General features: G+C 32.9%; 2 protein-coding genes across 2 annotated transcripts; one reads left to right on the top strand and one right to left on the bottom strand.

Moving 5' to 3' along the window:
- Nucleotides 1–1,374: 1,374 nt before the first annotated feature.
- LOC144839182 (uncharacterized) lies at nt 1,375–21,037 on the bottom strand. Its single transcript, XM_078694495.1, has 17 exons — nt 20,788–21,037; nt 20,487–20,558; nt 15,512–15,580; nt 15,248–15,325; nt 14,980–15,048; nt 14,734–14,802; nt 13,839–13,910; nt 13,397–13,465; nt 9,940–10,074; nt 9,306–9,374; nt 8,796–8,870; nt 7,437–7,508; nt 7,154–7,213; nt 6,265–6,437; nt 2,871–4,571; nt 2,231–2,337; nt 1,375–1,853 (listed from the first exon to the last, which is right to left on the bottom strand). The coding sequence occupies exons 1-16, from the start codon at nt 21,021–21,023 to the stop codon at nt 2,234–2,236; spliced, it is 3,123 nt and encodes a 1,040-aa protein (XP_078550621.1). The 5' UTR covers nt 21,024–21,037; the 3' UTR covers nt 1,375–1,853; nt 2,231–2,233.
- Nucleotides 21,038–22,331: 1,294 nt separating this feature from the next.
- LOC144839183 (uncharacterized) lies at nt 22,332–23,665 on the top strand. The gene is made up of 2 exons (XM_078694497.1): nt 22,332–22,877; nt 23,573–23,665. The coding sequence occupies exons 1-2, from the start codon at nt 22,332–22,334 to the stop codon at nt 23,663–23,665; spliced, it is 639 nt and encodes a 212-aa protein (XP_078550623.1).
- Nucleotides 23,666–24,007: the final 342 nt, after the last annotated feature.

Raw genomic sequence — 24,007 nt, forward strand, 5'->3', positions numbered from 1 at the left:
GTTACAATGCACAAACATTATGAAGTAAATTGTCTTTCTTTCTTTTTACAAAGAGAACACAAGTCGGGTTCAGTTAAATAGACCGGAAGCTTTTACTTTGCCATACATGTGTAGCTTATGGAGTAACAAAAAGGAGTCTTAACATATTATTATTATTACATTTCTTACAAATAGCAAAGAACTTATAACACAAGAATCTCCTGTTCGTCCGAAGCGCGTAACAATTTCAAAAGGCATTGTGGGATAGAATAGAGCTAATGGGTGGCGCCATTGTGCGCCATGGAGTAGCGCGCCCGCATCAAATTAGAAAGTCAAAATCATAGAGGGGATCTGCTAATACTATAGGGGGAATAGAGTAATTGACTGAGCCCTCTATAGGAATTAATAGTTTTGACTTCCTAGTTTGGAGGGGGCGCTGCTCCATGCTGTGAAATGGCGTCGCCTAGTTTTACCTTTTAACCCTGTACTTCCGATACTGTGTTTTGAATGCAAATTGAAGAACAGGAGCTTCTTGTGTTATAAGTTCTTTGCAAATAGTCGTCTCAAATCCATCTAACAAGTTTAATAATAAAGGATTAATATGATATTATGTATTAACGAAAACGAAAATCTTGGTAACGTAAAGAAAGAAATACATTTCGTATGGTTATATTCAAACCGCAAGCTTTGATAACAAAAACAAAGCTCTTAAACTCGTTTATAATACGTTATTCTTTGATCAAATCATTTTTAACAATACAATTTAAATTTATTGTCTGAAAAATAGTTGTAGGTAACAGTATTTCATTCTGTATTCTTTCCTTTAATAAAGGAAAGTACAGGAAGTAGAATTAATTTTTTCAGTCAAAAACATCATTTGTTGTAAGGAAACAAAAATGTGTAATCACTCGACTGTTATTGCAGTTCCGAAAAATTTTTTCGAGACGTCCACAGGCTAACAGCGTTCACAGATCCTGTATACTTGGTCGGCGTGTTTCTGCGTTAGTCATGCTAGTTTTTGGTTAGGAATTTCAAATAATTAATTAAAAACACCTAATTCAAACTTGGGCTTAAAAGCAATTAAACTATTAACAGCTAGCCAGATAAATCTATTCTGCACATGCCCAAGCAAGATGTGATGTTTGGCGTGATTAAACCGTATATACGATTAAACTATGGAGTAATAATAAGACTCCATAACTTACTGCGCTGCGTCAGTGCATAGTGGACCTTTCAGATTTGGATGGACCTTACGTCTATAGACAGCCCATGGGTGGGATAGGAAATCGCATCAGTCGAATTTGTTACTCACCCTAATATGTATTATGAACGTTTCGATTAAAGTGGAAAAGTTTTAGTTTTTACTTTACACGTATTGGATTTGCAGTATACAATGTATTTATTAACATATACCACTACTTTAAAAATCCCGGATTTATCAAAATTTGTATAACATAAATAATGTTTTTGTAATTTGTATATACATATTATTTACCTAACCATTAAGGGTTCAATATTAATTAGTAATTTTACTAGTAATACTAGTATTTTACAAAGGTTTTACAGATACTATTCTTGTTTACTGTAATTCCAACAACCATTTAGTGAGTATTTAGTTTGTACAATTTATGTGTTCTATACATTCACAAACTCAAAGATTAAAGTCACCCATGATTTCTCGAGATTTCAGATAGTTAAACTTTACAGAGCCTGTGTTCCAGTTGACGTTGAGTTGCGTTGAGTTTACATAACGATGATGATGGTAGACTGAATCGGACCACTAATATTTACACATTTTAAAGCGATCGTTTATGGTTTTCTTAGTTCTCTCAAACCTCAAACGTTGCTGGGACACACTCAGCGTCAAAAATGAACTAATAAAAACATAAAAAATACGTGACTTAATAACATTTGATTTTTGTCTTCGATTGCAAATGTATGTACATACGTACAAATACGTGTATTCATTAAAAAGTTAATATAAAATTAATTATATTAACAATGTTTCGAATGAAGAAAATGATAAAAGGGAATCTCAGGAAACCAGAAAGGCTGGTATGACAGACACACCAGATTAATTTTAAAATATATATTAAATTATTAGACAGGACAGTAGAGTAGAAACTTTAAAATTAACAGTAGCATAAAAAACAACTGGTAAGTTTTAATATTTTATTCCTACTACTATATCTAATTCCAGATACCCGTTATTTATAATTTTGTAAAGTGTATAAAATAGAAAAAGGCCTACATTTTACCAATCCGCGTCTTCATCCGAGTCTGCATTATTAATTTGAAGGAGTCTTACGGGTTCTTCGTGGCGATAACACTCATTTTTAACTTTCTTCACAAAATCAACTAAAATTAAGAAATGCATTGGTTGATAAACAGTACTCAAATTCATTGATTTTTGATGCAATATTAACTACCGCTTTTCAATATACAATTATTATCAAGCAAAAGTTTGGATTTTAATCTGTAGGTACACGCATAACATTTTTCAATGTGTAAAATTAAAATACTAACGAGCATCTAAACAACAATGAAACTTATCCTTTAGATTAGTGCAAGTTTTAAAAAATGTCTGCCTGTCAACTTATAAAATTGATAATCAATATCGTAAAGATGTGAGACAACTAAAATGTAATGATTGTAATCACCACGGAGTCTGTGACACAGTTAGAAATGTACTCGAAAAAGAACCTACACTTTTTATTAAATTATAACCATCAAAATTATCTAAAACTCTTAGTGAAGACGTTTTAACCTTTGAATTATTTCCTCTTTATTGTGTATATTATTTTTGGGGTTTTTTTGTGATTTCAATGCATCTCTCCATTTATGGAGGTTATTTTGAATAAATTGAAATCTTATTATATAATATATCTTACCGATTACGACAAACATGATCGACACATTCAGCATAAGTAGAATTATTGGAGTAATCTTGTGAAGTAATTCGATGACATCATCTCCATTGCCAGTCTGGTCCAAGTTTACGATCGCTCCAATAGATAAGTTTACAACTATGAAGGTAAGTGTCAATTGTTGGAATCTCTGTTCAGATTTCTCCTTCATTGGTTCAAGGTATAAATGTAATACAATAGAAATTACCGTAAAAAACAGAGAGTAAGACAGGCTTGAAGACACGTCGTCTCTCAAGTTTGCAATTAATGCCAATATAGCCTTGTTGTACAGCTCAAATGATTCCCAAAACCAAAATGTATGTTTGTATTGTCCACAAAAGAACTGCACACCCATCATCCATCCATTTTCCTGGGGTTCGTTATGCTGATTACAACGTACATGTATACAGTATAGAATACAAACTATGGCCACTGGAAAGCCAATGATATATGTTAAAGCAACGTAAACAAATGTTTTGTTCATTTGATACGTATATCCATCATTTTCATCCAGGTCAATTGAATAATCTGAGGTTAGTATTCTTTTACTGACATTACCATCTTCTGTTACATTATATGAACGGATTGACCATGGCCCAACCGCCATGATGCCAGCACATGTGTTTGCATACGTAAGGTAAAGAAGCAACATTGATAAAATGATACATTTTTCACGTACGCGGCTCTCAGTTACTATTCCATGGTACTTATTCCAGATGTATAAACTAACATAAATGATTGACATAATTGTCACTATAACAAGTGGCGTAGCCATTGCAATATGAAGCGAGGAATATGCGTTCCAGGTTTCGTGTAAACATCTTGGACTTAACATATTTATGTATTTTATGACGTCAAAATATTGAATTATTTGGCCGGCACACTCGAAGTTTTTAGGCCAATGAATTTCCGTTACTTCAGATAGAATTCCTAAGACCTGATAAAAATTAATAGCAATTTTCAAATATGTCAGAAATGAATCTACCTTGATGTGTCGGTTTTCCATGAGTCTTTGCTGCATCCTCCATAAAAAGAAAATCACTCCAACTATTGCCAAGGCAACACTAACCGATATAATTATAGTTAGAGCGGGCTCATGACATTTATAGCATTCGTTAAATAGCTCATAATATCCATTAGAACATGCTGCACAAAGCCAACCTGTGTATCCTTCGGCACAGGTGTGATTCAATTTGCTTCCAATATTACAACTCTTGCTTCCTAATGGACACCGATATACTTTTGGTAACAGACCTTTGTATACAGCATCTTTTAGTTGGTTTGGGTTATCAATAGGAAACTTTTCAGTTTGTAATTTAGTTATAAACGTTGTGTATTCCGATAAACAAGGGGTTTTATTTTGTTCTTCAACTACATTACAATTATCTTTGAAATCCCATAACCACCAGTAACCTTTTGTTAGATTCTGATATCCTCCTTTACAGTTTACTCCTTCTGGACAGGGGGAGCATGGACCAAATCGATCAGTTCTATGGAAATTGTCAAGGCAATAGCAAGCATTTAGATTCGCATATGTATTGGTTTTAGTTCCAGATGGACACGTCTGACAATCTACAATGGATGCCGCTCCTGCATTATGTGAGAAACTTCCAATCGGACATTGCTGACAGGATTCTCTAAAACCACTCATTTCACTAACTCCTCGTCTATCTTGATAGAATCCACCTATAAACAAATCAATGTACAGTAACACGGTTTTGCAGCAAATTTTTTCCAGCATACAGTATTATTTTTTTAATGTATTGTTCTGTTTAACACTGAATGAAGTGAATAACAGTTTTTGTTGTATTTACCCATGATTTATAGTACAGTTAACATGAACAACTCACGTAATGGTGAAAGATAGCCTATTCCAGCATATTTACATGATAGGTTGCTTAGTTAAATCATCCATTAATGTTCATAAATAAGGTATATCAATAGTACTTTTAAAAAGTAGGTTTTGATACTTAAAAAACTTGTAATGTAATAGGCCTACCTTATTTATTGCATTGCATTGAGATTTTGTCTTTTAAAATAAATATTAATGTCTTTGCTTCCCTTCCTTATTACTAACACATTGCATTGTTATAACTATATAACGCCGAGAATGTTAAAGAGTCGCTATCCAATCGAGTTTGAACAATACCATGAAAGCTCCAGTGGTCTATTGGTTAGGACATCTGCATATCAAGCAGGCTGTCCGAGTTTGAGTCTCGGTTGGGGCGACTTTTTCACATTCTCACATATTTCCTCATCTTTATCGTTTCAAATTAATTAATTAAATTTCAGTATCTCACCGAGCGGTTTAGAATTAATGTTCTTTGCCTACTGTGTTTACATATATAAAAGTATCTCTTCGGAGATCCCGCCTTGTGAATAAACACTGAAAGATGAGGGTGTATCAATTTGATCTCTGTTTCCGCGTGCGTACAACTGAGGACTAATGCTGTTCCGCCGTACCACGCCGAGAATGTTAAAGAGTCGCTATCCAATCGAGTTTGAACAATACCATGAAAGCCCCAGTGGTATAATGGTTAGGGCAACTGCATGTCAAGCAGACGGTCCGAGTTCGAGTCTTGGTTGGGGCGACTTTTTCTCATTCTCACAGATTTCCTCATCTTTATCGTTTCAAATTACTTAATTGAATTTCAGTATAACATCGGGCGGTTTAGAATTAATGTTCTTTGCCTGATGTGTTTATATATATAAAAAGAATCTCTTCGAAGATCCCGCCTCGTGAATAAAAATACTGAAAGATGAGGGCGTATCAATTTGATCTCTGGTGCGCGTGCGTACAACTGAGGACTAGTGCTGTTCCGCCGCCGAGATTGTCATTAGGCAATGAACATTAATTCGAAACCGCCCGGTGATATACTGATATGCAGATGTCCTAACCATTAGACCACTGGGGCTTTCATGGTATTGTTCAAACTCGATTGGATAGCGACTCTTTAACATTCTCGGCGTGGTACGGTGGAACAGCACTAGTCCTCATTTGTACGCACGCGCGCCAGAGATCAAATTGATACGCCCTCATCTTTCAGTATTTTTATTCACGAGGCTGGATCTCCGAAGAGATACTTTTATATATATAAACAAATCAGGCAAAGAACAGTCATTCTAAACCGCCCGGTGATATACTGAAATTTAATTAATTAATTTGAAACGATAAATATATATATATAAATATATATATAATATATCGATCATCGTTTTGATTTTAACATCATTCGCAAAAACATCTCACAAAATAAAGATTATTAGTTTATTATTATAAATAAATATTGCAATATGTTACTGTCAAAATAAATGGAAAAAATAAGTATTCCGTTGCTTTATTATTGAATACACTAAACAAATATACTTAATACATTACCAGGTGGGCACTTTTCACATTTTGAATCTCCAAATAACAGGTATGTCCCTTCCTTACACGGGCTGCATGTTCGAGTTGATAAATTACATGTCAATCCAATTTCTTTCCTAAGATGCCTTAACATTTCCTCGTCAATCAATATATCGATTGGTGTACCTTCTTGAACACAAATACTATTGAAAATTTAACAATACAATACAATTATAAATGCATCAAATTATAATATCTACTCCTCAATCAAGTATTATTTTATTTCAGTTTGGGCCGCAAAAATATTTACACTAAGTGGGAAGAAATATTTACACTAAGTGGGAAAAACTCCTATTTTAGTTTGATTTTCTGGTTTTGTATTATCTGTTGTTGTATATAGCCTATAGTATAATTATATGGAATATTTATTCTGAAATAAAGCGATCAAATCAAATCAAATTATTATTATTAATATTATTATTTGTACATTTATTCACCTGCAATTATTTATTTTCTGTTACCTCGTGTACTTGTATGTTTAGTTTTTCTGAAAATCTTGTTTTCAGACAAAAGTATTAATTATTGTAAATGGGCCTTAACGGATACGAATAATAGTTTAAGTTTAGTAATAAAAATATTTATTGATGGAGAAATGGGCGTGGCGATGAAATGAGAAAGGCGTCCCAGTGTCACCATAAATAAACGTGACAACAAGAAAGACAATTTATATATATTACTAATTATTTTAGAAACGATAAAGATGGATAAATCTATAATAAGAAAAAGCCGCCCAAACTGAGATTCGAACTAGGCCTATATATGTATCATATGTCGGAGCACTCACTTATGGTGATTTAACTGAACAATGTGCATACATTTTAACTATTGTATAGAAGTATTACAATTTAAAGTAATTTACATGTTAATATATTTCCTAATGTTCGAGGGAATCGATCGAAGTCCACCACAACTAAGGTATCTATGAAATAAATATACATATAATTATTACAGTATTATGTTAAGATAAACGAATAAAAAATAGAGTTTAATTATAGTGAATATAGTAAGATAATATCAGACAATGTAAATACAAAAATTATTTTAATTGTTGTAGGGATTAAAGAAGATTATAATTACACTATTATCAGTATTATATTTGTTTCTTAACTATTACTCTACAATTAGTGTTCTAATTTGCATACATGGTTCCATTTTCTATCATATGGGATAGAGCATTTTTCCCGATTTCTTCTATCGAATTGTCAAATAAATATCTGAAGGAAAAACAAATTAAAAACCTTACTATTTATATTCGGATCAGCCTCATTATTTGAATTCTTACTTAATAAATATGAGTCGAACAATGCTGAGCAAAGTAAATAACTACAATTATCATGAATTATTATATTTTAAACTCTAAATTATTACCCAATTATCAGTACTTCATCTACACACAAAACAAACAACATTATATACAAAATATGTGCCTGTATAATATAAGGTTAAGTCAATTGTTACGTTATGATACACATGCGTATACACATTGTTTTGTATGTGTACTTATGTTACTCTAGTAGCTAGACGAATATTCGTATGCTCTTTGAGGTCCAGAGAATTTGACTTCAGTGGTGAATGGTCAATGTCAAAGGTTATAAGATCAAGAGCCTCCTTAATTTTGACAACCACTGGTCAGCAAAGTAATTTTGGTCTGAAATTGATCAGAAGGTATATACATTCATATTCGGTCTAATGAGAAATTTTAATCAAAATGACTGTATGTATCTCCGTAACTACTGGTCGTAAACACTTGAATTTGGTCTTAAATTTTGAAAAATAGTACAAAGGTCAGGGTCAATGTCTATATATATAACAAACACAAATATGTGCTTGTATATCGGCAACAACTGGTCACAGCAGGTAAATTTTGGTCTCAAAATGTTCTGAAGGCATGCATTTAGTCTAATAGGGAAAATTAATCAACACTGATCAGAAATTCTATAACATTTCAAACATATTTCAAAGGTTATTAACCATACAATGGGACATTATTAAACAAAATAGGGGGTAGTTGTCAGGGTGGTATTTTTCCGGATACGAAAAATAATTTCATATGTACAAAATTTTCAAATTTATGCTAGGATAAGTCCAAAGGTCAATGTTTAGAAATAGCACTTCCATTCGTTTTTTGGACAAACTTTTTCATTACAGTGAATATAAAAACATAAAAGCTGTTGGTACCATAATTAAGTATCTGTGACTAGCGGTTTTCAAAATATAGAATGAATAAAGTAAAAATTGCCGCCATATTTGATTATGCAAATCAGGCTACTTCCCTGTGTCGAAAAACATTCTGATGTGATAAATATGTTTAATATGGTCCAAAGGAGACATTTCATCAAACCTTTTCTTACAATTAAGTCCAAAAATGGTATTTTTTGGCTAAATCCCATCCATCGACTACTAGAATAACTGTATAAATATAGATACAATACCGAGAATCGGGTGTGACAATCACAATCGGATACTATTAGATACTAAAATTAAAATTAGATCAGTCTCACATGTATTCCAGTGTCGTGCCTTTGGTTTGTAATGTTCCATATGAAAGGTTTGTAATTCCATTACCATAAAGAAATCTATGAAGCAAATTGTTATGAACATTCAAGTTTCATGTGATTGTTTTGTTTTAGAAAAATCTCGAAACAGCTTTATGTCTAGCAACAATAAACAATGTCCAACACAGGAAGCGTGCTTATTTGAAGAGAAACTGGTTTACTGTAGTCTCCGAGAGATCCCACCCGCATGTATCGCTATCACCATCCTGAATACCTTCCTAAGTGGCACAATACACACAGGTGGCGGGAATACACATTTACTCCGCCACAGTCCTTCAGGTGCCCAGCGAGCAATGCCGAGACAGGGGGACAGGGGTCTACCAGAGAATAGGCTGTCAAATAGGGTAAAGTATTTACAATCAACAGTCAAATGGTAATCTGTTAATTAACAAGAAATAATACAATATATATAAAATGACAGCATTGTTAACAATGGTTTTAACTAGATATACTTACAGATAGCGAAGATTAGTTTCACTGAATGCTCCATCTTCGATAAATGTAATGTTGTTGTGTACAAGTAGTCTACAAAATCAAACATCGATGTCTACTCTGGTAAATTACAACACGCAGAAGTGTTTTGTATACATATATATATAAAGAGATGTTGTGTAATTAGATTTTATTGTGAAAAGAGCTACTTTTAGATGAAGCCTAAAATGTTGTGAATTATCAGTTGCTGTTGGCTTGCTGGAATTTTAGCCAGGTTATTTTGACCTCTCGTTAAATAAAAGTGTGTGCTGTTAAAATGTTTACCCCAAATCTAGTAGATTTTCCTTTATTTTCGGATATTATTTTAACCGAGTTAGATAGATAGATTGAACTAGGGTATAACAAGGTATTACGATTTAATAGTTTAAACGTTTTGTGAGAGAAGGGGGTGTCGTTGATCTCGGCTCCTACAACGTGTTCACATTTAGAGTGTTGTTGTATTTATAAACATTTATTCAGTTATTTGCAGGCAACAAAAGAGCTGAGGATAGGATTTTTAGGGGAGGATCATTTTATTTGTATAACAGTTCCTTTAAAACTTTTCCAATTACTTTTTTTTACTTTTTTCTCTTTATATATGTATCGGTTGTATACTTACAATGATTCAAGAGATGGCATATTGGTAAATGCAGTTTTTGAAATACGTTGAATTTGATTTTTGTTGATAAGTATGTTTGTAACTGATGGTAATTGCGTCTCTTCCAACGATGTCAGATTATTCCAGCTTAAATCTCTAAAACATACATTACAATATATAAAGAAATTACATTGATTAAAGAAAACAGTAATATGTTTGATAAAATACTGATACCACATTAGTTCTGATGAAATTAACTAAAATAATAATTAATTGATTTCGAATTACTTGCTTAAATGGTTCGTTTTGTGCCTCATCAGTGTTAATTCCGCCACATGATCAATGTATATAACATTAGACTATACATATATTATAAATCCAAAGGCAAATTACTGAAAAAATGACAATGCTGTCACGGGTATCAGTGGCTGGATCTCAATGGAGCTACAAAAAAGCGAAAAGCTAAATCAAAACGATAAAGTAAAACAGCCAGAAAAGTAAGCAGAGCTTTCCAGCAACACTAGCCCTTCATCAGTGCAAGTGAAAGAATTTTTTATTTATTTATTTATTTAACAACATATTTATACAGGATTATACACAATCAAGTAGAAATATACTTTTTTTGCATTGTGGTCCTGTCGACAAAAACGGATACAAATTTAAATACTTATACAATTACAATGTTAATAATAATAGCAACAAAAGATATAAACTAGAAGTTAAATGTTATGAGAATTTGGATAAAATCATAGCATAAGAACTGGCAAGTGCTGCCTGGGTGGACAGGAATAAAAGAAATACAACAAAAGAGACACGGGGGTGAATAGTGTTTGGATACTGAATAAGAGTAGAAAACAAAGAAAGTAGCTTGGTAGAGATATAAACAATTTTGGAATGGAACTAAAAAAACAGCTTAAATGGTGGTTAATATTGAAACTTAAATTTTGGTAGTCAATGGAATAATTTTACCGATCTGGGAGTATGTTCCTAATGGTAAGTCCAAAAGGTTTTGTGATTTTAAGTAGTAATTCCCAGTGGTTTTCTTTGTCTTTTCTTTCTTCATTTGGCATCGTAATCTATTGCAATAACTCTGAAATTTGCAATCGAGTGACTAGCTGAATTAAAATGTTCGGCTACAGGTTGATCAAGCTTTAATGTTTTGATAGCTGATCTGTGTTGTGTCATTCTCATACGGAGAGTGTTTTTTTGTTTCCCCGACGTAATGTTTACCCATATATTACAGTATATGAGATAAATGACGTTTTTGGTAAGACAATTAAATGATTGTCTTATCCGAAAAATGCGGCCAGTTTGTTTACTCTTAAATTTTTCAGTAGAATCAACCAATGAAAACATTTTAAAAGATTTTCCGCAAAGGTGACTGCCCAAATTTTGGCTTTCATGAGAGTTAATTTCACTCATAAATTTGGATCTGACTAATATATCACGAAGGTTGGGAAGAAAATAGTTCTGAGACGTTCTGCATGTGGACTGTAGAATGCGCATATGTTTCTCAATAATAGCCCGTAATGGAGGCAACCTAGTGTGATAGGTTGTGACCAATGGCACTCTTGTCGAATTTGGCTGACGTGGTTTGTACGTCAGTGTTTGACATCGAGGAATATCTTTTGCTTTCTTTATAGCAGTTTCGATGTATTTCTTCTTGTAATTTCTATTCGGGAGATGTCCGAGTTAGTTCTTTTGTAGGATTCTGAAAATCAAATATGAAGTACAGATACGTCTGATACGTAATGCTTGACTGTACGGTATGTTTTTAGTACAGTGTCGGGGATGACAACTGCTAGGGAGCAGGTACATATTTTTTATCCGTGGGTTTACGGAATAGGTCAGTTTTGAGTGTAACAATTTCTATGGTCACTATAGTGTCCAAAAATCAGCGCTACTAGTGGATTTAGTAGCTGTAAATTTGATAGTTGGATGGGCTGAATTAATATTAAGAAGAAAAGATTCCAAATTATCTTCTCCATGGGTCCAGACCATGAAGATGTCGTCAATGTATCGAAACAAAACAAGTGGTTTATTAGGTTGGAGGGACAGAAGATTGGCCTCAAATTGTCCCATAAATAAATTTGCAAAAGATGGCGCCATTTTTATGCCCATCGATGTGCCATGAATTTGAAGGTAATGGTCATTTCCTAAAATAAAATTGTTTTTGGTTAAAATCAACATGACCTCGTTCTCGTAAATGAGCTTTAGTTGGCGTTTGCCTGGAATTTGTTTGTAATTTAAAATACATGCGTCGGCTCCTTCTTTGTGAGGGATATTAGTATACAACGATGAAACATTTAATGTAGCCAGAACAGAATTATTAGGTAAATTTTGAATGAAGAGAGATCAGTCGCATATGGTCTAAGTAAATCATCCACATATTCAGAAACTTTCTCTGTAGCAGTGCCATTTCCCGAAATAATGGGTCTACCAGGATTGCTTGCTTTGTGGATTTTAGGTAGGAAATAAAATATGCCTAGAACTGGATAAACCTGTGCCAAATGAGGTCCAATCTTAGGATCGATGGAGTGTTTTTTACCATCACAGAAACAGATTTAGCCACCTTATTCGCAATTTCCGGGGTGGGATCCGTTGTAAGTTTACGATAATGAAGAGGATTGTTTACCTGTCTTAAGGACTCCTCTTCATCCTCCTCATCGTTATATATATAATATCAATCATATACTGTCATATCATATACTGTAATTTTTGTGGTAAACAGTACGTCGGAGAAATAAAAAACACTCTCCGTGAGAATGACACAACACAGATCAGCTATCAAAACATTAAAGATTGAACAATATATAGTTTACAGAGTTATTGCAATAGACCACGATGTGAAATGAAGCGAAAAAACTCGCAAAGACAGACAACCACTGGGAATTACTACTTAAACCACAAATCTGTTTTGACTTATAACATTAGGAAAATACTCTCAGATCGGTTAAATTATTCCATTGAATACCTAAATATATTTATTTGTTATTCCTTATTTCTCCATTCCTAAAGTGTTTATCTCTAGTAAGCTATCTTCAGTGTGTTCTACTCTTAATCTCTCCATCCTATATTTACCAGCCTGTGCTTCCTTCCTTTGTTTTTTTTTTTATTTTATTCAACAACAGCGCGTTTCTGCTTAATACACTTAAAGTACTATCACCTGCACAGATGAAAGGCTAGTGTTGCCTGAAAGCTCTGCTAAATTGTCTGGCTGTTTTACTTTATCGTTTTGATTTGGCTTTTTGGTTATTTCATTTTGAATCTTTTGTATTTTTGTATCATTGACATCCAACCACTAATGCTCACATAATTGTAATTGTGTTCAGTAATTTGCCTTTGGATGTATATATGCTTACACAAGAACGCATGATTGGCATTATTTTGTTCATGTTCCTATTCATTCATAACATGTTAAAACATGCGAGGGCAAGTACATGATAAGTTTAAAATTATTATAAGATATAACACTCACAGTGTACCTGTACCGTTCATGTAATGGTGTACGATTGGTATTTCCGTCAGTCTGTTATAAGCAAGCGTTCTGCGTAAAGTACAGTGTAAATTGACATGAATACATTGTCAAGCAACTATTGAACATTATGTCAAGCAAAAGTTTACAACAAATAATCATGTTACGGTTTATCAAATCATCTACCCCATCCTGCACAGTAAGGAAATGAAACGATAGACGTACCTATTGTTTAATCTACTATATCCGTACATCTTAGAAGGCTTAGAAGAAAAGACTATATGCTTATATATACATTATTCGGTATATAACACTCTCTTCTCTAATTGATATTCAAATTGATATCAAATAGTGAATTATATAACTTTTGGAAATGTTTTGAAGCAAAAATTGTAGGGCCTAATTATACAGTACATAATAAATTAATAAGCAGTAGGCTACTCACAGAACACTCATTCTATCCAATGCAACGAATGCGTCCTTGTGTATAAAGCTAATGTTATTTTTTTCAAGATTTCTGAAAGAAAACATTCCTTAAGATAAAGTTGACATATACCAATTTAAGTAGTATTCGCAGTTTTATCTCTCACACGTCGACGAGTTTATTTCGGAAATGATTCGGCTACAGTTGTCTTATAAAGGTTCGTTGAACTTTTGAATTACATTTCGTTACAAGGCATTGCAAATACATTTTCAAACCGTTCACAAACATTAACCTACATATTTTTCTTTAAAACAGCATGTTTTGTTTTTGTCATGCATATTTTTATCTTTAAATATTTATTTTCATGACAAACATTTTCAATGAATATGCCTAAACATATGTCTGTATTTACATGTAATATCTACACATGATTTTCTGAGACTAACAAGTTGAAGTTTACAAGTGTTTTTACCACTCAACATTATGTATTGAGTAAGTATGGAGTTTAAAATTTGTGTGAAGTTCGCCAGGTTGACTATGTTTAGGTTTGTACTATAAAAGTAATTCAGCAAGACAATGGTATTGATCGTTTTATAAACTGTATTGTGACGGAAAACTAAGACATTGTGACAGAAAACAAAGCCATTTTGCTTGTTGGTTGGAGATGTCAAGATAAGTTAAAGAGGATCATATGATTTTTAGGGTTTTTTTAAGTATAGGTCATAGCACGGAAAGAAATGTCAGATGAATCTTCAACAATTGAGGAATAGTTGACTGAAAATGGTGTGGTAATGATAAAGAAATAGTGAAGCACAACATAGGTCAGTATGGCGTCGTACAAAACATTGTATTGCAATATCATTTAACACTAATTATAATTAGTCGTCGGACAAAAATTGAAACAAACAATATTTACATCTCTGTTATGTCTCCACCTTGGAAAGCTCTCGACGGTATGCTTCGTAGTTTGTTTTGGCTTAAATATCTAGGGTGGTAAACGAAAATAAAGTTCATAAATATTACAAAAAATTATGTTCAAACTCCACCACATAATCAATTAAAGGTAAAAGTAATGTTATACTTTCAAAATAATGATTATAATAACACACGAAAAATTAACACCACAATCACATTAAACCTTTCACATACACATATAACTCACATGTTGCTTCCATCTGTGATATTTTTAAATGCTCCAGTTGATATGTTTGCAAGGTTATGTCCAATAAACCTATTAAAAAAATATTATTATTATCTTTTTAAAATATTTACATATATCGATGACATTAAAGTACTTTTTATGAACTATGTAATTAAAATGTAAAAAAAATGAAAGTTGTGTCTAGGTAATTGATTGTAATACACATAATTCTCCTTAAAGTTTAAAATTAAACGTTGGTAAGACGCACTGGACTTTTTACATCACTTACAAGTTCACCTGAAAAGATGTTGACAATGCAAATGCATTTTCACAAAGCTCTTCGAGTTCGTTGTTAAACCTGATTTTCCTGAAACTCAAAATAATGTATTTATTTATTTAACAACATTACTAAAAAAGTAGAATATGAAAAAGAAATAGTTTAGAATACTACTGATTAGAATGTGATGATTTAATCACATGAATGATATGAAAATACATAATAACTACCGAACTACCGAAAATAACGATGACAAAGAGGACAAAAAGAACTCACATTAATGATAGTTCAATGTTTAAAAAGGTGAAAGGTTCAATTTTATGTACATGATTATATGATAAGTCTCTGAAAACAAACAAAAACAACAAATTATCACCAGTTGTAGCGTTGTGAAGGTTGGCACAATTTGCACTTTATGATGTAACTTGAACAAATAGTAAGCATGACTATTATTATAATCACACTTTTATAATAATGGATGCTAATTTGCTTGCTACGGTACACAAGAACAGCACACATATAGTAGGAGCAGTGATTTTTTTCAATAATCATGTTATGTCTTTGTTTTGTTAATTAATTATTTTTACCAATATGTTACACTATAATGTTAACAATACATCAATTCACGTTATTAAAATAAATATTACATTTTGTGGGACAAACATGTTATAAAAAAGTTGACTCTAATAGTGGTGCACGTTGACAGCTGTTGCGGAACATTACTTACAACATACTTACATTTCATTTATCAACGTAGAACCTTTAAAAGTGGTATTTTTCAGCACATTTATATTGTTGTTAGATACATTTCTATAAAAAGAATGCTTGTTAAAATATGATATAAACATAAATTTAGTTATTCGCTGTACAATAATATTAAAAAATCATTATAATTATGGTGAGACAACAAAATTGCGTTTATTGTTTATGCTTATTACCTGAACTGAAGCCTCCCCTTTACGATTGATTACTTTCACTAGATAAGTACATGATGCATGTTTTGTATGTTCCTTCCTAAATAAATTCAGACATTTTCTTTTATCTTTTATTCCATCCAACACCAATTTCTCCAATTACAGGATGGATAAACTTTGTCGTGCTTATAAACTATGATTCTTAGAGAATGGACTAGAAATATTCGCACGTTATAGCCCATTATTTCAATCAATTTTAAACTTTTAAACAGTCTGATAGATGATAATAATTCAGTAAACAATTTCAGTTTTAATATACACAAATAAATTATTAGCCAACATAAGTTTTTAACCCATGTTTTGTGCAATTATTTGGCCTACCGAATAAAGCTAAACATGTCACGCAGTATTTGAGAGAATATTATTAGACAGATGCTTTTTTTCTCTTGAGCTCTTTTGAATTCTGTTCCAGCGAGCTCTCATGTGGGAGGTTCAAAGTACTCAGCTTGTTATTATCATTAATATTATTATTCACAAAAAGGATAAATACTTTTAGCACAAACCAGAAAAAAACTAACAATACATGCAGATGTACAGTATTTAACTTACACAATACGAAGAATGGGGAGATCGTTAAAAGCAATCGATATGTCTGCCAACGAGTTGTATTCTGCATATCTAATATTTAATAAATAAAAGTTTCAACAATATATAAGCTACTCTATTATCATTGACTATTGTAACTTCAATGGTGAAACATTCTAGCAAAGTTTCCATAATATGTTTGAGTCACGCATGCATTATAATGGCAGTATTATCTTAGATTAAGATCTAAATCGCCATAAATTATATATACTAGATGGTCATCTAGGTCGTGCCCACAGATGGTTCTCGAATAAACACAAATTTCAGCGTAAAAATGTTTATTTTAATGTACGTACTGCAGGACTATAATAGTTATTGTCATTTACAGAAACGAATAAATAGACACGATGATTTATGTAGTCAACTAAAATTAGCACCTTGGGAATTACTTCCGAAAGAGAAACTTGTCACAAAATTAGTCCAAATTTGTGATATTCATCGCAAATCAATACATTTGTATAAACGTATATTAAATCTATCAAAAAAGTATTGTTAAAAATCGGCCTGTCTTCAACATTATGATGCTGTACTGTTAAACAAGTTTTCAGCTACTAAAAACAATTATCGTAGAAGGAGATATTATTATATTATTATTATAGAAGGTATTATTGTGTGCGGGTATTTTTCAAGATGGACATCCATTAGACAGTGTAAAACACCCCTATTTGGGGCAAATCGTTGAACCTAAATTCGCTTTAATTGTCAATAACTAATTATCTAACTCAATTTCATTAGTAAAAAGGGTTACATCAGGTGGTTAATCAGTACCGAAAGTATGAACCAACTTTATATACCATCGAGTAAACATTATAGAAGTAACACGCGATTTACCCGAATTTTGCCCTTACGTAAATTTATATATAGATTTCTGTCCACTCAGGCGGCCTGAACTATTGACTTTGTTCAAGTACTTTCACTTGCACTGATGAAGGGCTAGTGTTGCCCGAAAGCTCTGCTAACTTTTCTGGCTGTTTTACTTTATCGTTTTGATTTAGCTTTTCGCATTTTTTGGTATCTCCATTGCGCAATGTAATACATGATGATTGGTGTGTACTAAATGATCATTGGTGTGTACTGCATGATGATTGGTGTGTACTGCATGATGATTTGTATGTACTACATGATGATTGGTGTGTACTAAATGATGATTGGTGTGTACTGCATGATGATTTGTATGTACCACATGATGATTGGTATGTACTACATGATGATTGGTGTGTACTGCATGATGATTAGTGTGCGTGCACTGCATGGTGATTGGTGTGTACTACATGATGATTGGTGTGTACTGCGTGATGATTTGTATGTACTGCATGATGATTGGTGTGTACTGCATGATAATTAGTGAGCTTGCACTGCATAATGATTGGTATGTACTGCATGATGATTGGTATGTACTGCATGTTGATTGATGTGTGTACTGCATGTTGATTGGTGTGTACTGCATGTTGATTGATGTGCACTATATGATGATTGGCATGTACTGCATGATGGTTGGTATGTACTGCATGATGATTGGTGTGTACTGCATTATAATTAGTGTGCGTGCACTGCATGATGATTGGTATGTACTGCATGATGATTGGTGTGTACTGCATGTTGATTAATGTGCACTATAATATGTGTACTGCATGTTGATTGGTGTGTACTGCATGTTGATTAATGTGCACTATATAATGATTGGTATGTACTGCATGATGATTGGTGTGTACTGCATGTTTATTAATGTGCACTATAATATGATGATTGGTATGTACTGCATGATGTGTGTACTGCATGTTGATTGATGTGCACTATATTATGATGATTGGTATGTACTGCATGATGATTGGTGTGTACTGCATTATAATTAGTGTGCATGCACTGCATGATGATTGGTATGTACTGCATGCTGATTGGTGTGTACTGAATGATGATTGATGTGTACTGCATGATGATTGGTATGTACTGCATATTGATTGATGTTTGTACTGCATGCTGATTGATGTGTGTACTGCATGTTGATTGGTGTGTACTACATGGTGATTGGTATGTACTACATGATGATTGATGTGCACTATATGATAATTGGTGTGTACTGCATGATGGTTGTTATGTACTGCATGGTGATTGGTGTGTACTATATGATTATTGGGGCGTATTGCATGATGATTGGTGTGTACTGCATGGTGTTTAGTGCGTATTGTATGATGATTGGTATGTACAGCACGATGATTGATGTGCACTGCATGACGATTGATGTTCACTGTATAGTGATTTATGTGAACTGCATGACAAACTGAAGGCAGAGGAGGCGTTCCATAAAAAAAACTTTGTTAGCAGTGACAAAACACATATTATCGTATGTGTAAAATACTATATATAATACATTTATTTATAAGATTATTTGATTTGCGACGAATCTTAAAAAATGATTTGGTGAATATGACATTTCAATGTCGGTGAAAAATATTATATTGGAGTCAAATTTGTATTTATCTATTATTATTATAATTATCTGTACTGTAAATCAATGGATTTGATTAGATCAATAGCATAATTGTCTATTTAGGCAAAATCATTATTTTAGTTTATTTTTGTCAAAGGCTTTTAGGGCCTCATCTAATTATTGCTAAACAGGACCTATTTAATTCATGTTTATTTTTTCTTGTTTTGGGACAATACATCTTAAATCAGTCGGTCACTCGAATCGAATATAATAAAATCATAATACCATAAACTTACATATTGATGATTTTATTCGGAAACGCTGGTAATCTAGTAAGTAAATTGTGACTGAAGTTTCTGAAATTGAAGTAATAAGAATACAGTATATTATTGTTTACACTAAAAGGAAACAGAATTTTATATCAGTATATTGGTTCTTTGTTGCTTCATCGAGCTCATGCCTCATGGACGTCGCTTCCGATGCCCGGCATGTAGAACAAACCAGAAAAGAAATTCGTTTTTGCCAGTGGCCACCCGACTCTTAAATTCTTGAACTTTGACTCTTGTTATATTGTACTGTGTATAATATATTTTGTATATTTTGTAAGATCATTTTAATCCAGACCTTTTTATTTGAATTGCCCCGTGTTGGATGATTAAAGAATTTTGAATTGAATTGAATTAATAACCAATCCCACCTGTTAGCTAAACTATAATATTAGGTCTACAAACAGTTACATTTTGTGTGTAATAAAAAAACAACTGTGCAATCATTCCATAGAACCCGGCACAGATATTATGAATACTTAATGCGGTCCTGATAATCTTTACAATTACGCTCTGTTTACTAATTGATACTTTTTGATTGATTGATTTTTTCTTATTCTATCAGGAGCAATGCCTTTAATGTTTGGTTACTTTACACCATACTATAAATATATGTTAATGTTGTTCAATATTAGTTCTACTGCACTGCATGGCAAAAGTTACATTTAATGGTTTGCATGGTCCTATTTCATGTTCAACATTTTAAGGATAAAGGGAATTGGAGGCTGGTGAGTGTTTGAGTGTGTGACGTCTATAAACTGCCCGTGGCCAAAACCCAAATTGGAATGACTTACTAGACTTTTATTTGTTTAATAAGGAAAATATTTTCATTTGACTGGCATTCTATGGATCTTTAAATAAAATAGTAAATTTTTCAAACCAAAAATATTTTCCAATTTCAACGTTCAGTATTTTATTTACATAGTTTAAAACCTTACATTGTATGAAGTCCCTGTATTTCTAGCAGTTCATCTTCTTCAATCTTCTCAAGGTTGTTATTGCTCATGTCGCTATAAATGAATTATAATGTTACAAATAACTAAAACACAAAATAAGCCAAAAGCGTAATGTATAACCCCAACTAGATTATATATAAGTGGGGTATTATACTCGATTTGATTATATTTTTACATTTTAGCATTTCCAAAAACGATAATATTTATTAGGTGGGTTAAATTCTTATTAAGGAATTCGCACTTCTAGTGATCTGTTAAGATTGAAAGAAGAAGAAGGACTTACAGAACCAGCGTGTTTTTTGGAATTCCAACTGGCCATTCGGTAAGTCCTAAGTTTGCACAATTCACTGTTCTTGCTGTACATTTACAAACTGCTTTCACACTGGTATTGGTACTGCAAGCAACTTCATCAACAGAAATCGTTGAATCCACCAATAAACACAACGGGAAAATTACCAGGAAATTATAAAACAACATTTTGAAAGTCGTTGCAGAGTAAATAACGTGACAGTATGCCATCTCAGTATAAGGTGGTTCTTTATCACGGTAGCCTAACTTATCAAATAGTGCCTTTCTTATAGGAGCTTTACTAAAACCAATACTGTAACATTTTAAATAATAACATCTGACTGTATTGTCTGTCAGATAAAACCTCACTCGTTTAATAAAGGAAGGCACTGGTGTTTGTTCATTTTCAATGAAAGGTATTCGAACTATTTAAATGGCTTAGGGCTTTAAAAATCATCGATGTACGACTTTCATTACAAAATGTATAATAGGGGTAAGTACAAAGAAAAGAAAGAAAGAAAAGTACGATTGTTTGTTATTATTACTTTATCTGTGTATTATTTGTGTAGAGTTGATAATGTAAAATATACCAATATTCTTAATTGCAGTCACGAGCTGTCAGACATGATGGAAGCAAATAACGAGGGTAGGTTTCGTGGTTTCGTGACTCTACAGCTCACCATGTTGGTCGGTTGGTCGGCCGGTGGTCGGTTGGTCGGTCGGTTGGTCGGTCGGTCGGTTGGTCGGTCGGTTGGTCGGTCGGTAAACACTAACTTGAATATGGCCTTGTCTTGATATCAGTTTTATCTAGCTAAGTCAAAGTCTAAGTCAACGTGGTCTACGCACGATTTAACGAAATCACGTGTGTAATCATATCTTCACAAGCATGAATCACAATTAAATAACATTTGGTACTCATAAATTTCAGGGCATAAATCATCATATGGCTATACAATTACGTGCGTACCGCATGTAACGCATGCGTACGCGCGCTTAAATTTTTCAAAATTTATTTTTGATGAAATAACAGTACGTTTCAAGCAATATTAAGCGTTTAAAAAATTGCCATGAGTGCGCAGCGTTAAATGTTAATATGCAATCTTTTTGCCCGATTTCTGTTTTACAACCTTTCTTTAATTATATCATCATATTTTATTCACTTTTCAACTCGAAATTACGTTATACTAGCACGTCAAAAGTCAAAGTAAATGTTTTACACAGGTTCAGCAATTTCGGTCGGTTGGTCGGTCGGTCGGTAAACACTAACTTAAGCACGCGACTGCAGCCATCTATATGGCCTTATTTTTATACTATTGACTGCTTGTTACAACCGCTAATGTAGAAAACGCCAGCTAATGTCGAAACAATCGTTAATGTAGATTCTCATCTGGTTTCAAATATATATTAAATAAATCAATGTTAACTTTTTGGTTAAACCAGTTGACAAGTACTTACTTGCTACGTTTCAGGTACTTTCAGTAGCTTTGATCACGCAAATGACGTTGACATGATGTTCTGTCATTCGTCATAAAATTCACTATGGAGAACATGAACAACAACACCATCCCTTTTCTCGATACTCTAATCACTATTCAAGACAATGGAAACATAAAAACATCAGTGTACAGAAAATCGACAAACACAGACCAATACCTACACTTTCAATCAAATCATCCACTCGAACACAAACTTAGCGTAGTCAACACCCTAGTGGACAGATGTGAATCCATCGTATCAACAGAAGAAGGACAAAAACAAGAAATGAGCCATATAAAAGCAGCTTTATCAACATGCGGATATCCAGACTGGAGTTTTAAAAGAGTTAAAGACAAAAGGGAACATAGAAAAGCAAACAAAGACAAAGAAATAACAACAGATAAAGAAAAATCCAGAGTCAACATTGGTTTACCGTATGTCAAAGGGATGACTCAAAGGCTAAGAAGAACATTGAAACAGCACAATATAAATACATATATCACTCCCAAAAACAAATTAAGAGAAAGTCTCGTTCATCCTAAAGACAAGATTGACAAAGATCAACAGTGTGGTATAGTCTACCAAGTAGGTTGCCACAACTGCAAGAAGGTATACATAGGGGAAACAGGCAGAGCATTAAAAACAAGAATAATAGAACACAAAACAGACGTGGAAAAAAATACGGTAGGGACAAGAACCAGGAGCGCTCGCCACTCACAATCTAAAATTCTACACAAATCAGCAATCACAGATCACGCCACCATAGAAAATCACATACCGGATTTCGAAAATACAAAAATATTAGACAAAGAACAACACTACTTATCAAGAAAAATAAAAGAAGCCATTTGGATAAGAAAAACAAATATGAACATAAACAGAGACCAGGGAGGACATGAACTGAGCCACATCTACGATGACTTAATAAAAAGGGACACCCGAGCATCCAAAGGGGGACACCAGCAGAAAGCTGAACATCAGACGAAAGATGGCGCAATTCACCGAACTATGACGAATGACAGAACATCATGTCAACGTCATTTGCGTGATCAAGGCTACTGAAAGTAGCTGAAACGTAGCAAGTAAGTACTTGTCAACTGGTTTAACCAAAAAGTTAACATTGATTTATTTAATATCGTTAATGTAGATTAACAATCCACCGCTAATGTAGTAAAACCTCCAGCTAATGTAGAAACACCAACAGCTTATGTATTAAATAAAAATCAACACCAGCTAATGTAGAAAATGTTATATATTTTACAAAAATGTCTAAATCATGTGCAAATGCATTGATCTTTACTTAGCTATCAGTCTTTCCACCTCTCGTAAGCAACCAACTTTCTAAAACGACCTCACATTGTAAGCAACCATCTCTGTTAAGGGACCGCTTCTCATAATCGATCACCTCTCGTAAGCGACCACCTCTCTAACGACCACACTGATTAACAAGTTGGTTTGCCAATTTACAGTTACTTACTTTAAAAGACCACCATACCATTTCACTTAATAATGGTAATACAATTATAAACAATCTAATCTCAATCAGTTGACATTTTTCACTCCAGAATATTTTATCAGATGTATAATACTCTAGAAAATTATATTTAATTTAGATTCAATACAAAAAATAAAACTTTTCAAAAATAAAATGTATATAATTCCTTATTCACCACTATCTTTAAAAATTAACATTTTTTTTTATCTTTTCTACCACTTTATTCATTCAATGTTTCATATTA

Source organism: Antedon bifida, chromosome 4 (genome assembly GCF_963402885.1).
Source record: "Antedon bifida chromosome 4, ecAntBifi1.1, whole genome shotgun sequence".
NCBI lineage: Eukaryota > Metazoa > Echinodermata > Crinoidea > Comatulida > Antedonidae > Antedon > Antedon bifida.

Coding starts and splice junctions, on each gene's coding strand:
- LOC144839182 (XM_078694495.1), bottom strand. CDS start 21,023: ATGGCATACTGTCACGTTATTTACTCTGCAACGACTTTCAAAATGTTG. Junction 13,466..13,838: donor TTGGATAGAATGAGTGTTCT/GTGAGTAGCCTA, acceptor TACTTTACGCAG/AACGCTTGCTTATAACAGAC. Junction 2,338..2,870: donor GATCATGTTTGTCGTAATCG/GTAAGATATATT, acceptor TCTTAATTTTAG/TTGATTTTGTGAAGAAAGTT.
- LOC144839183 (XM_078694497.1), top strand. CDS start 22,332: ATGGAGAACATGAACAACAACACCATCCCTTTTCTCGATACTCTAATC. Junction 22,878..23,572: donor GTTGCCACAACTGCAAGAAG/GTATACATAGGG, acceptor ATCTTTACTTAG/CTATCAGTCTTTCCACCTCT.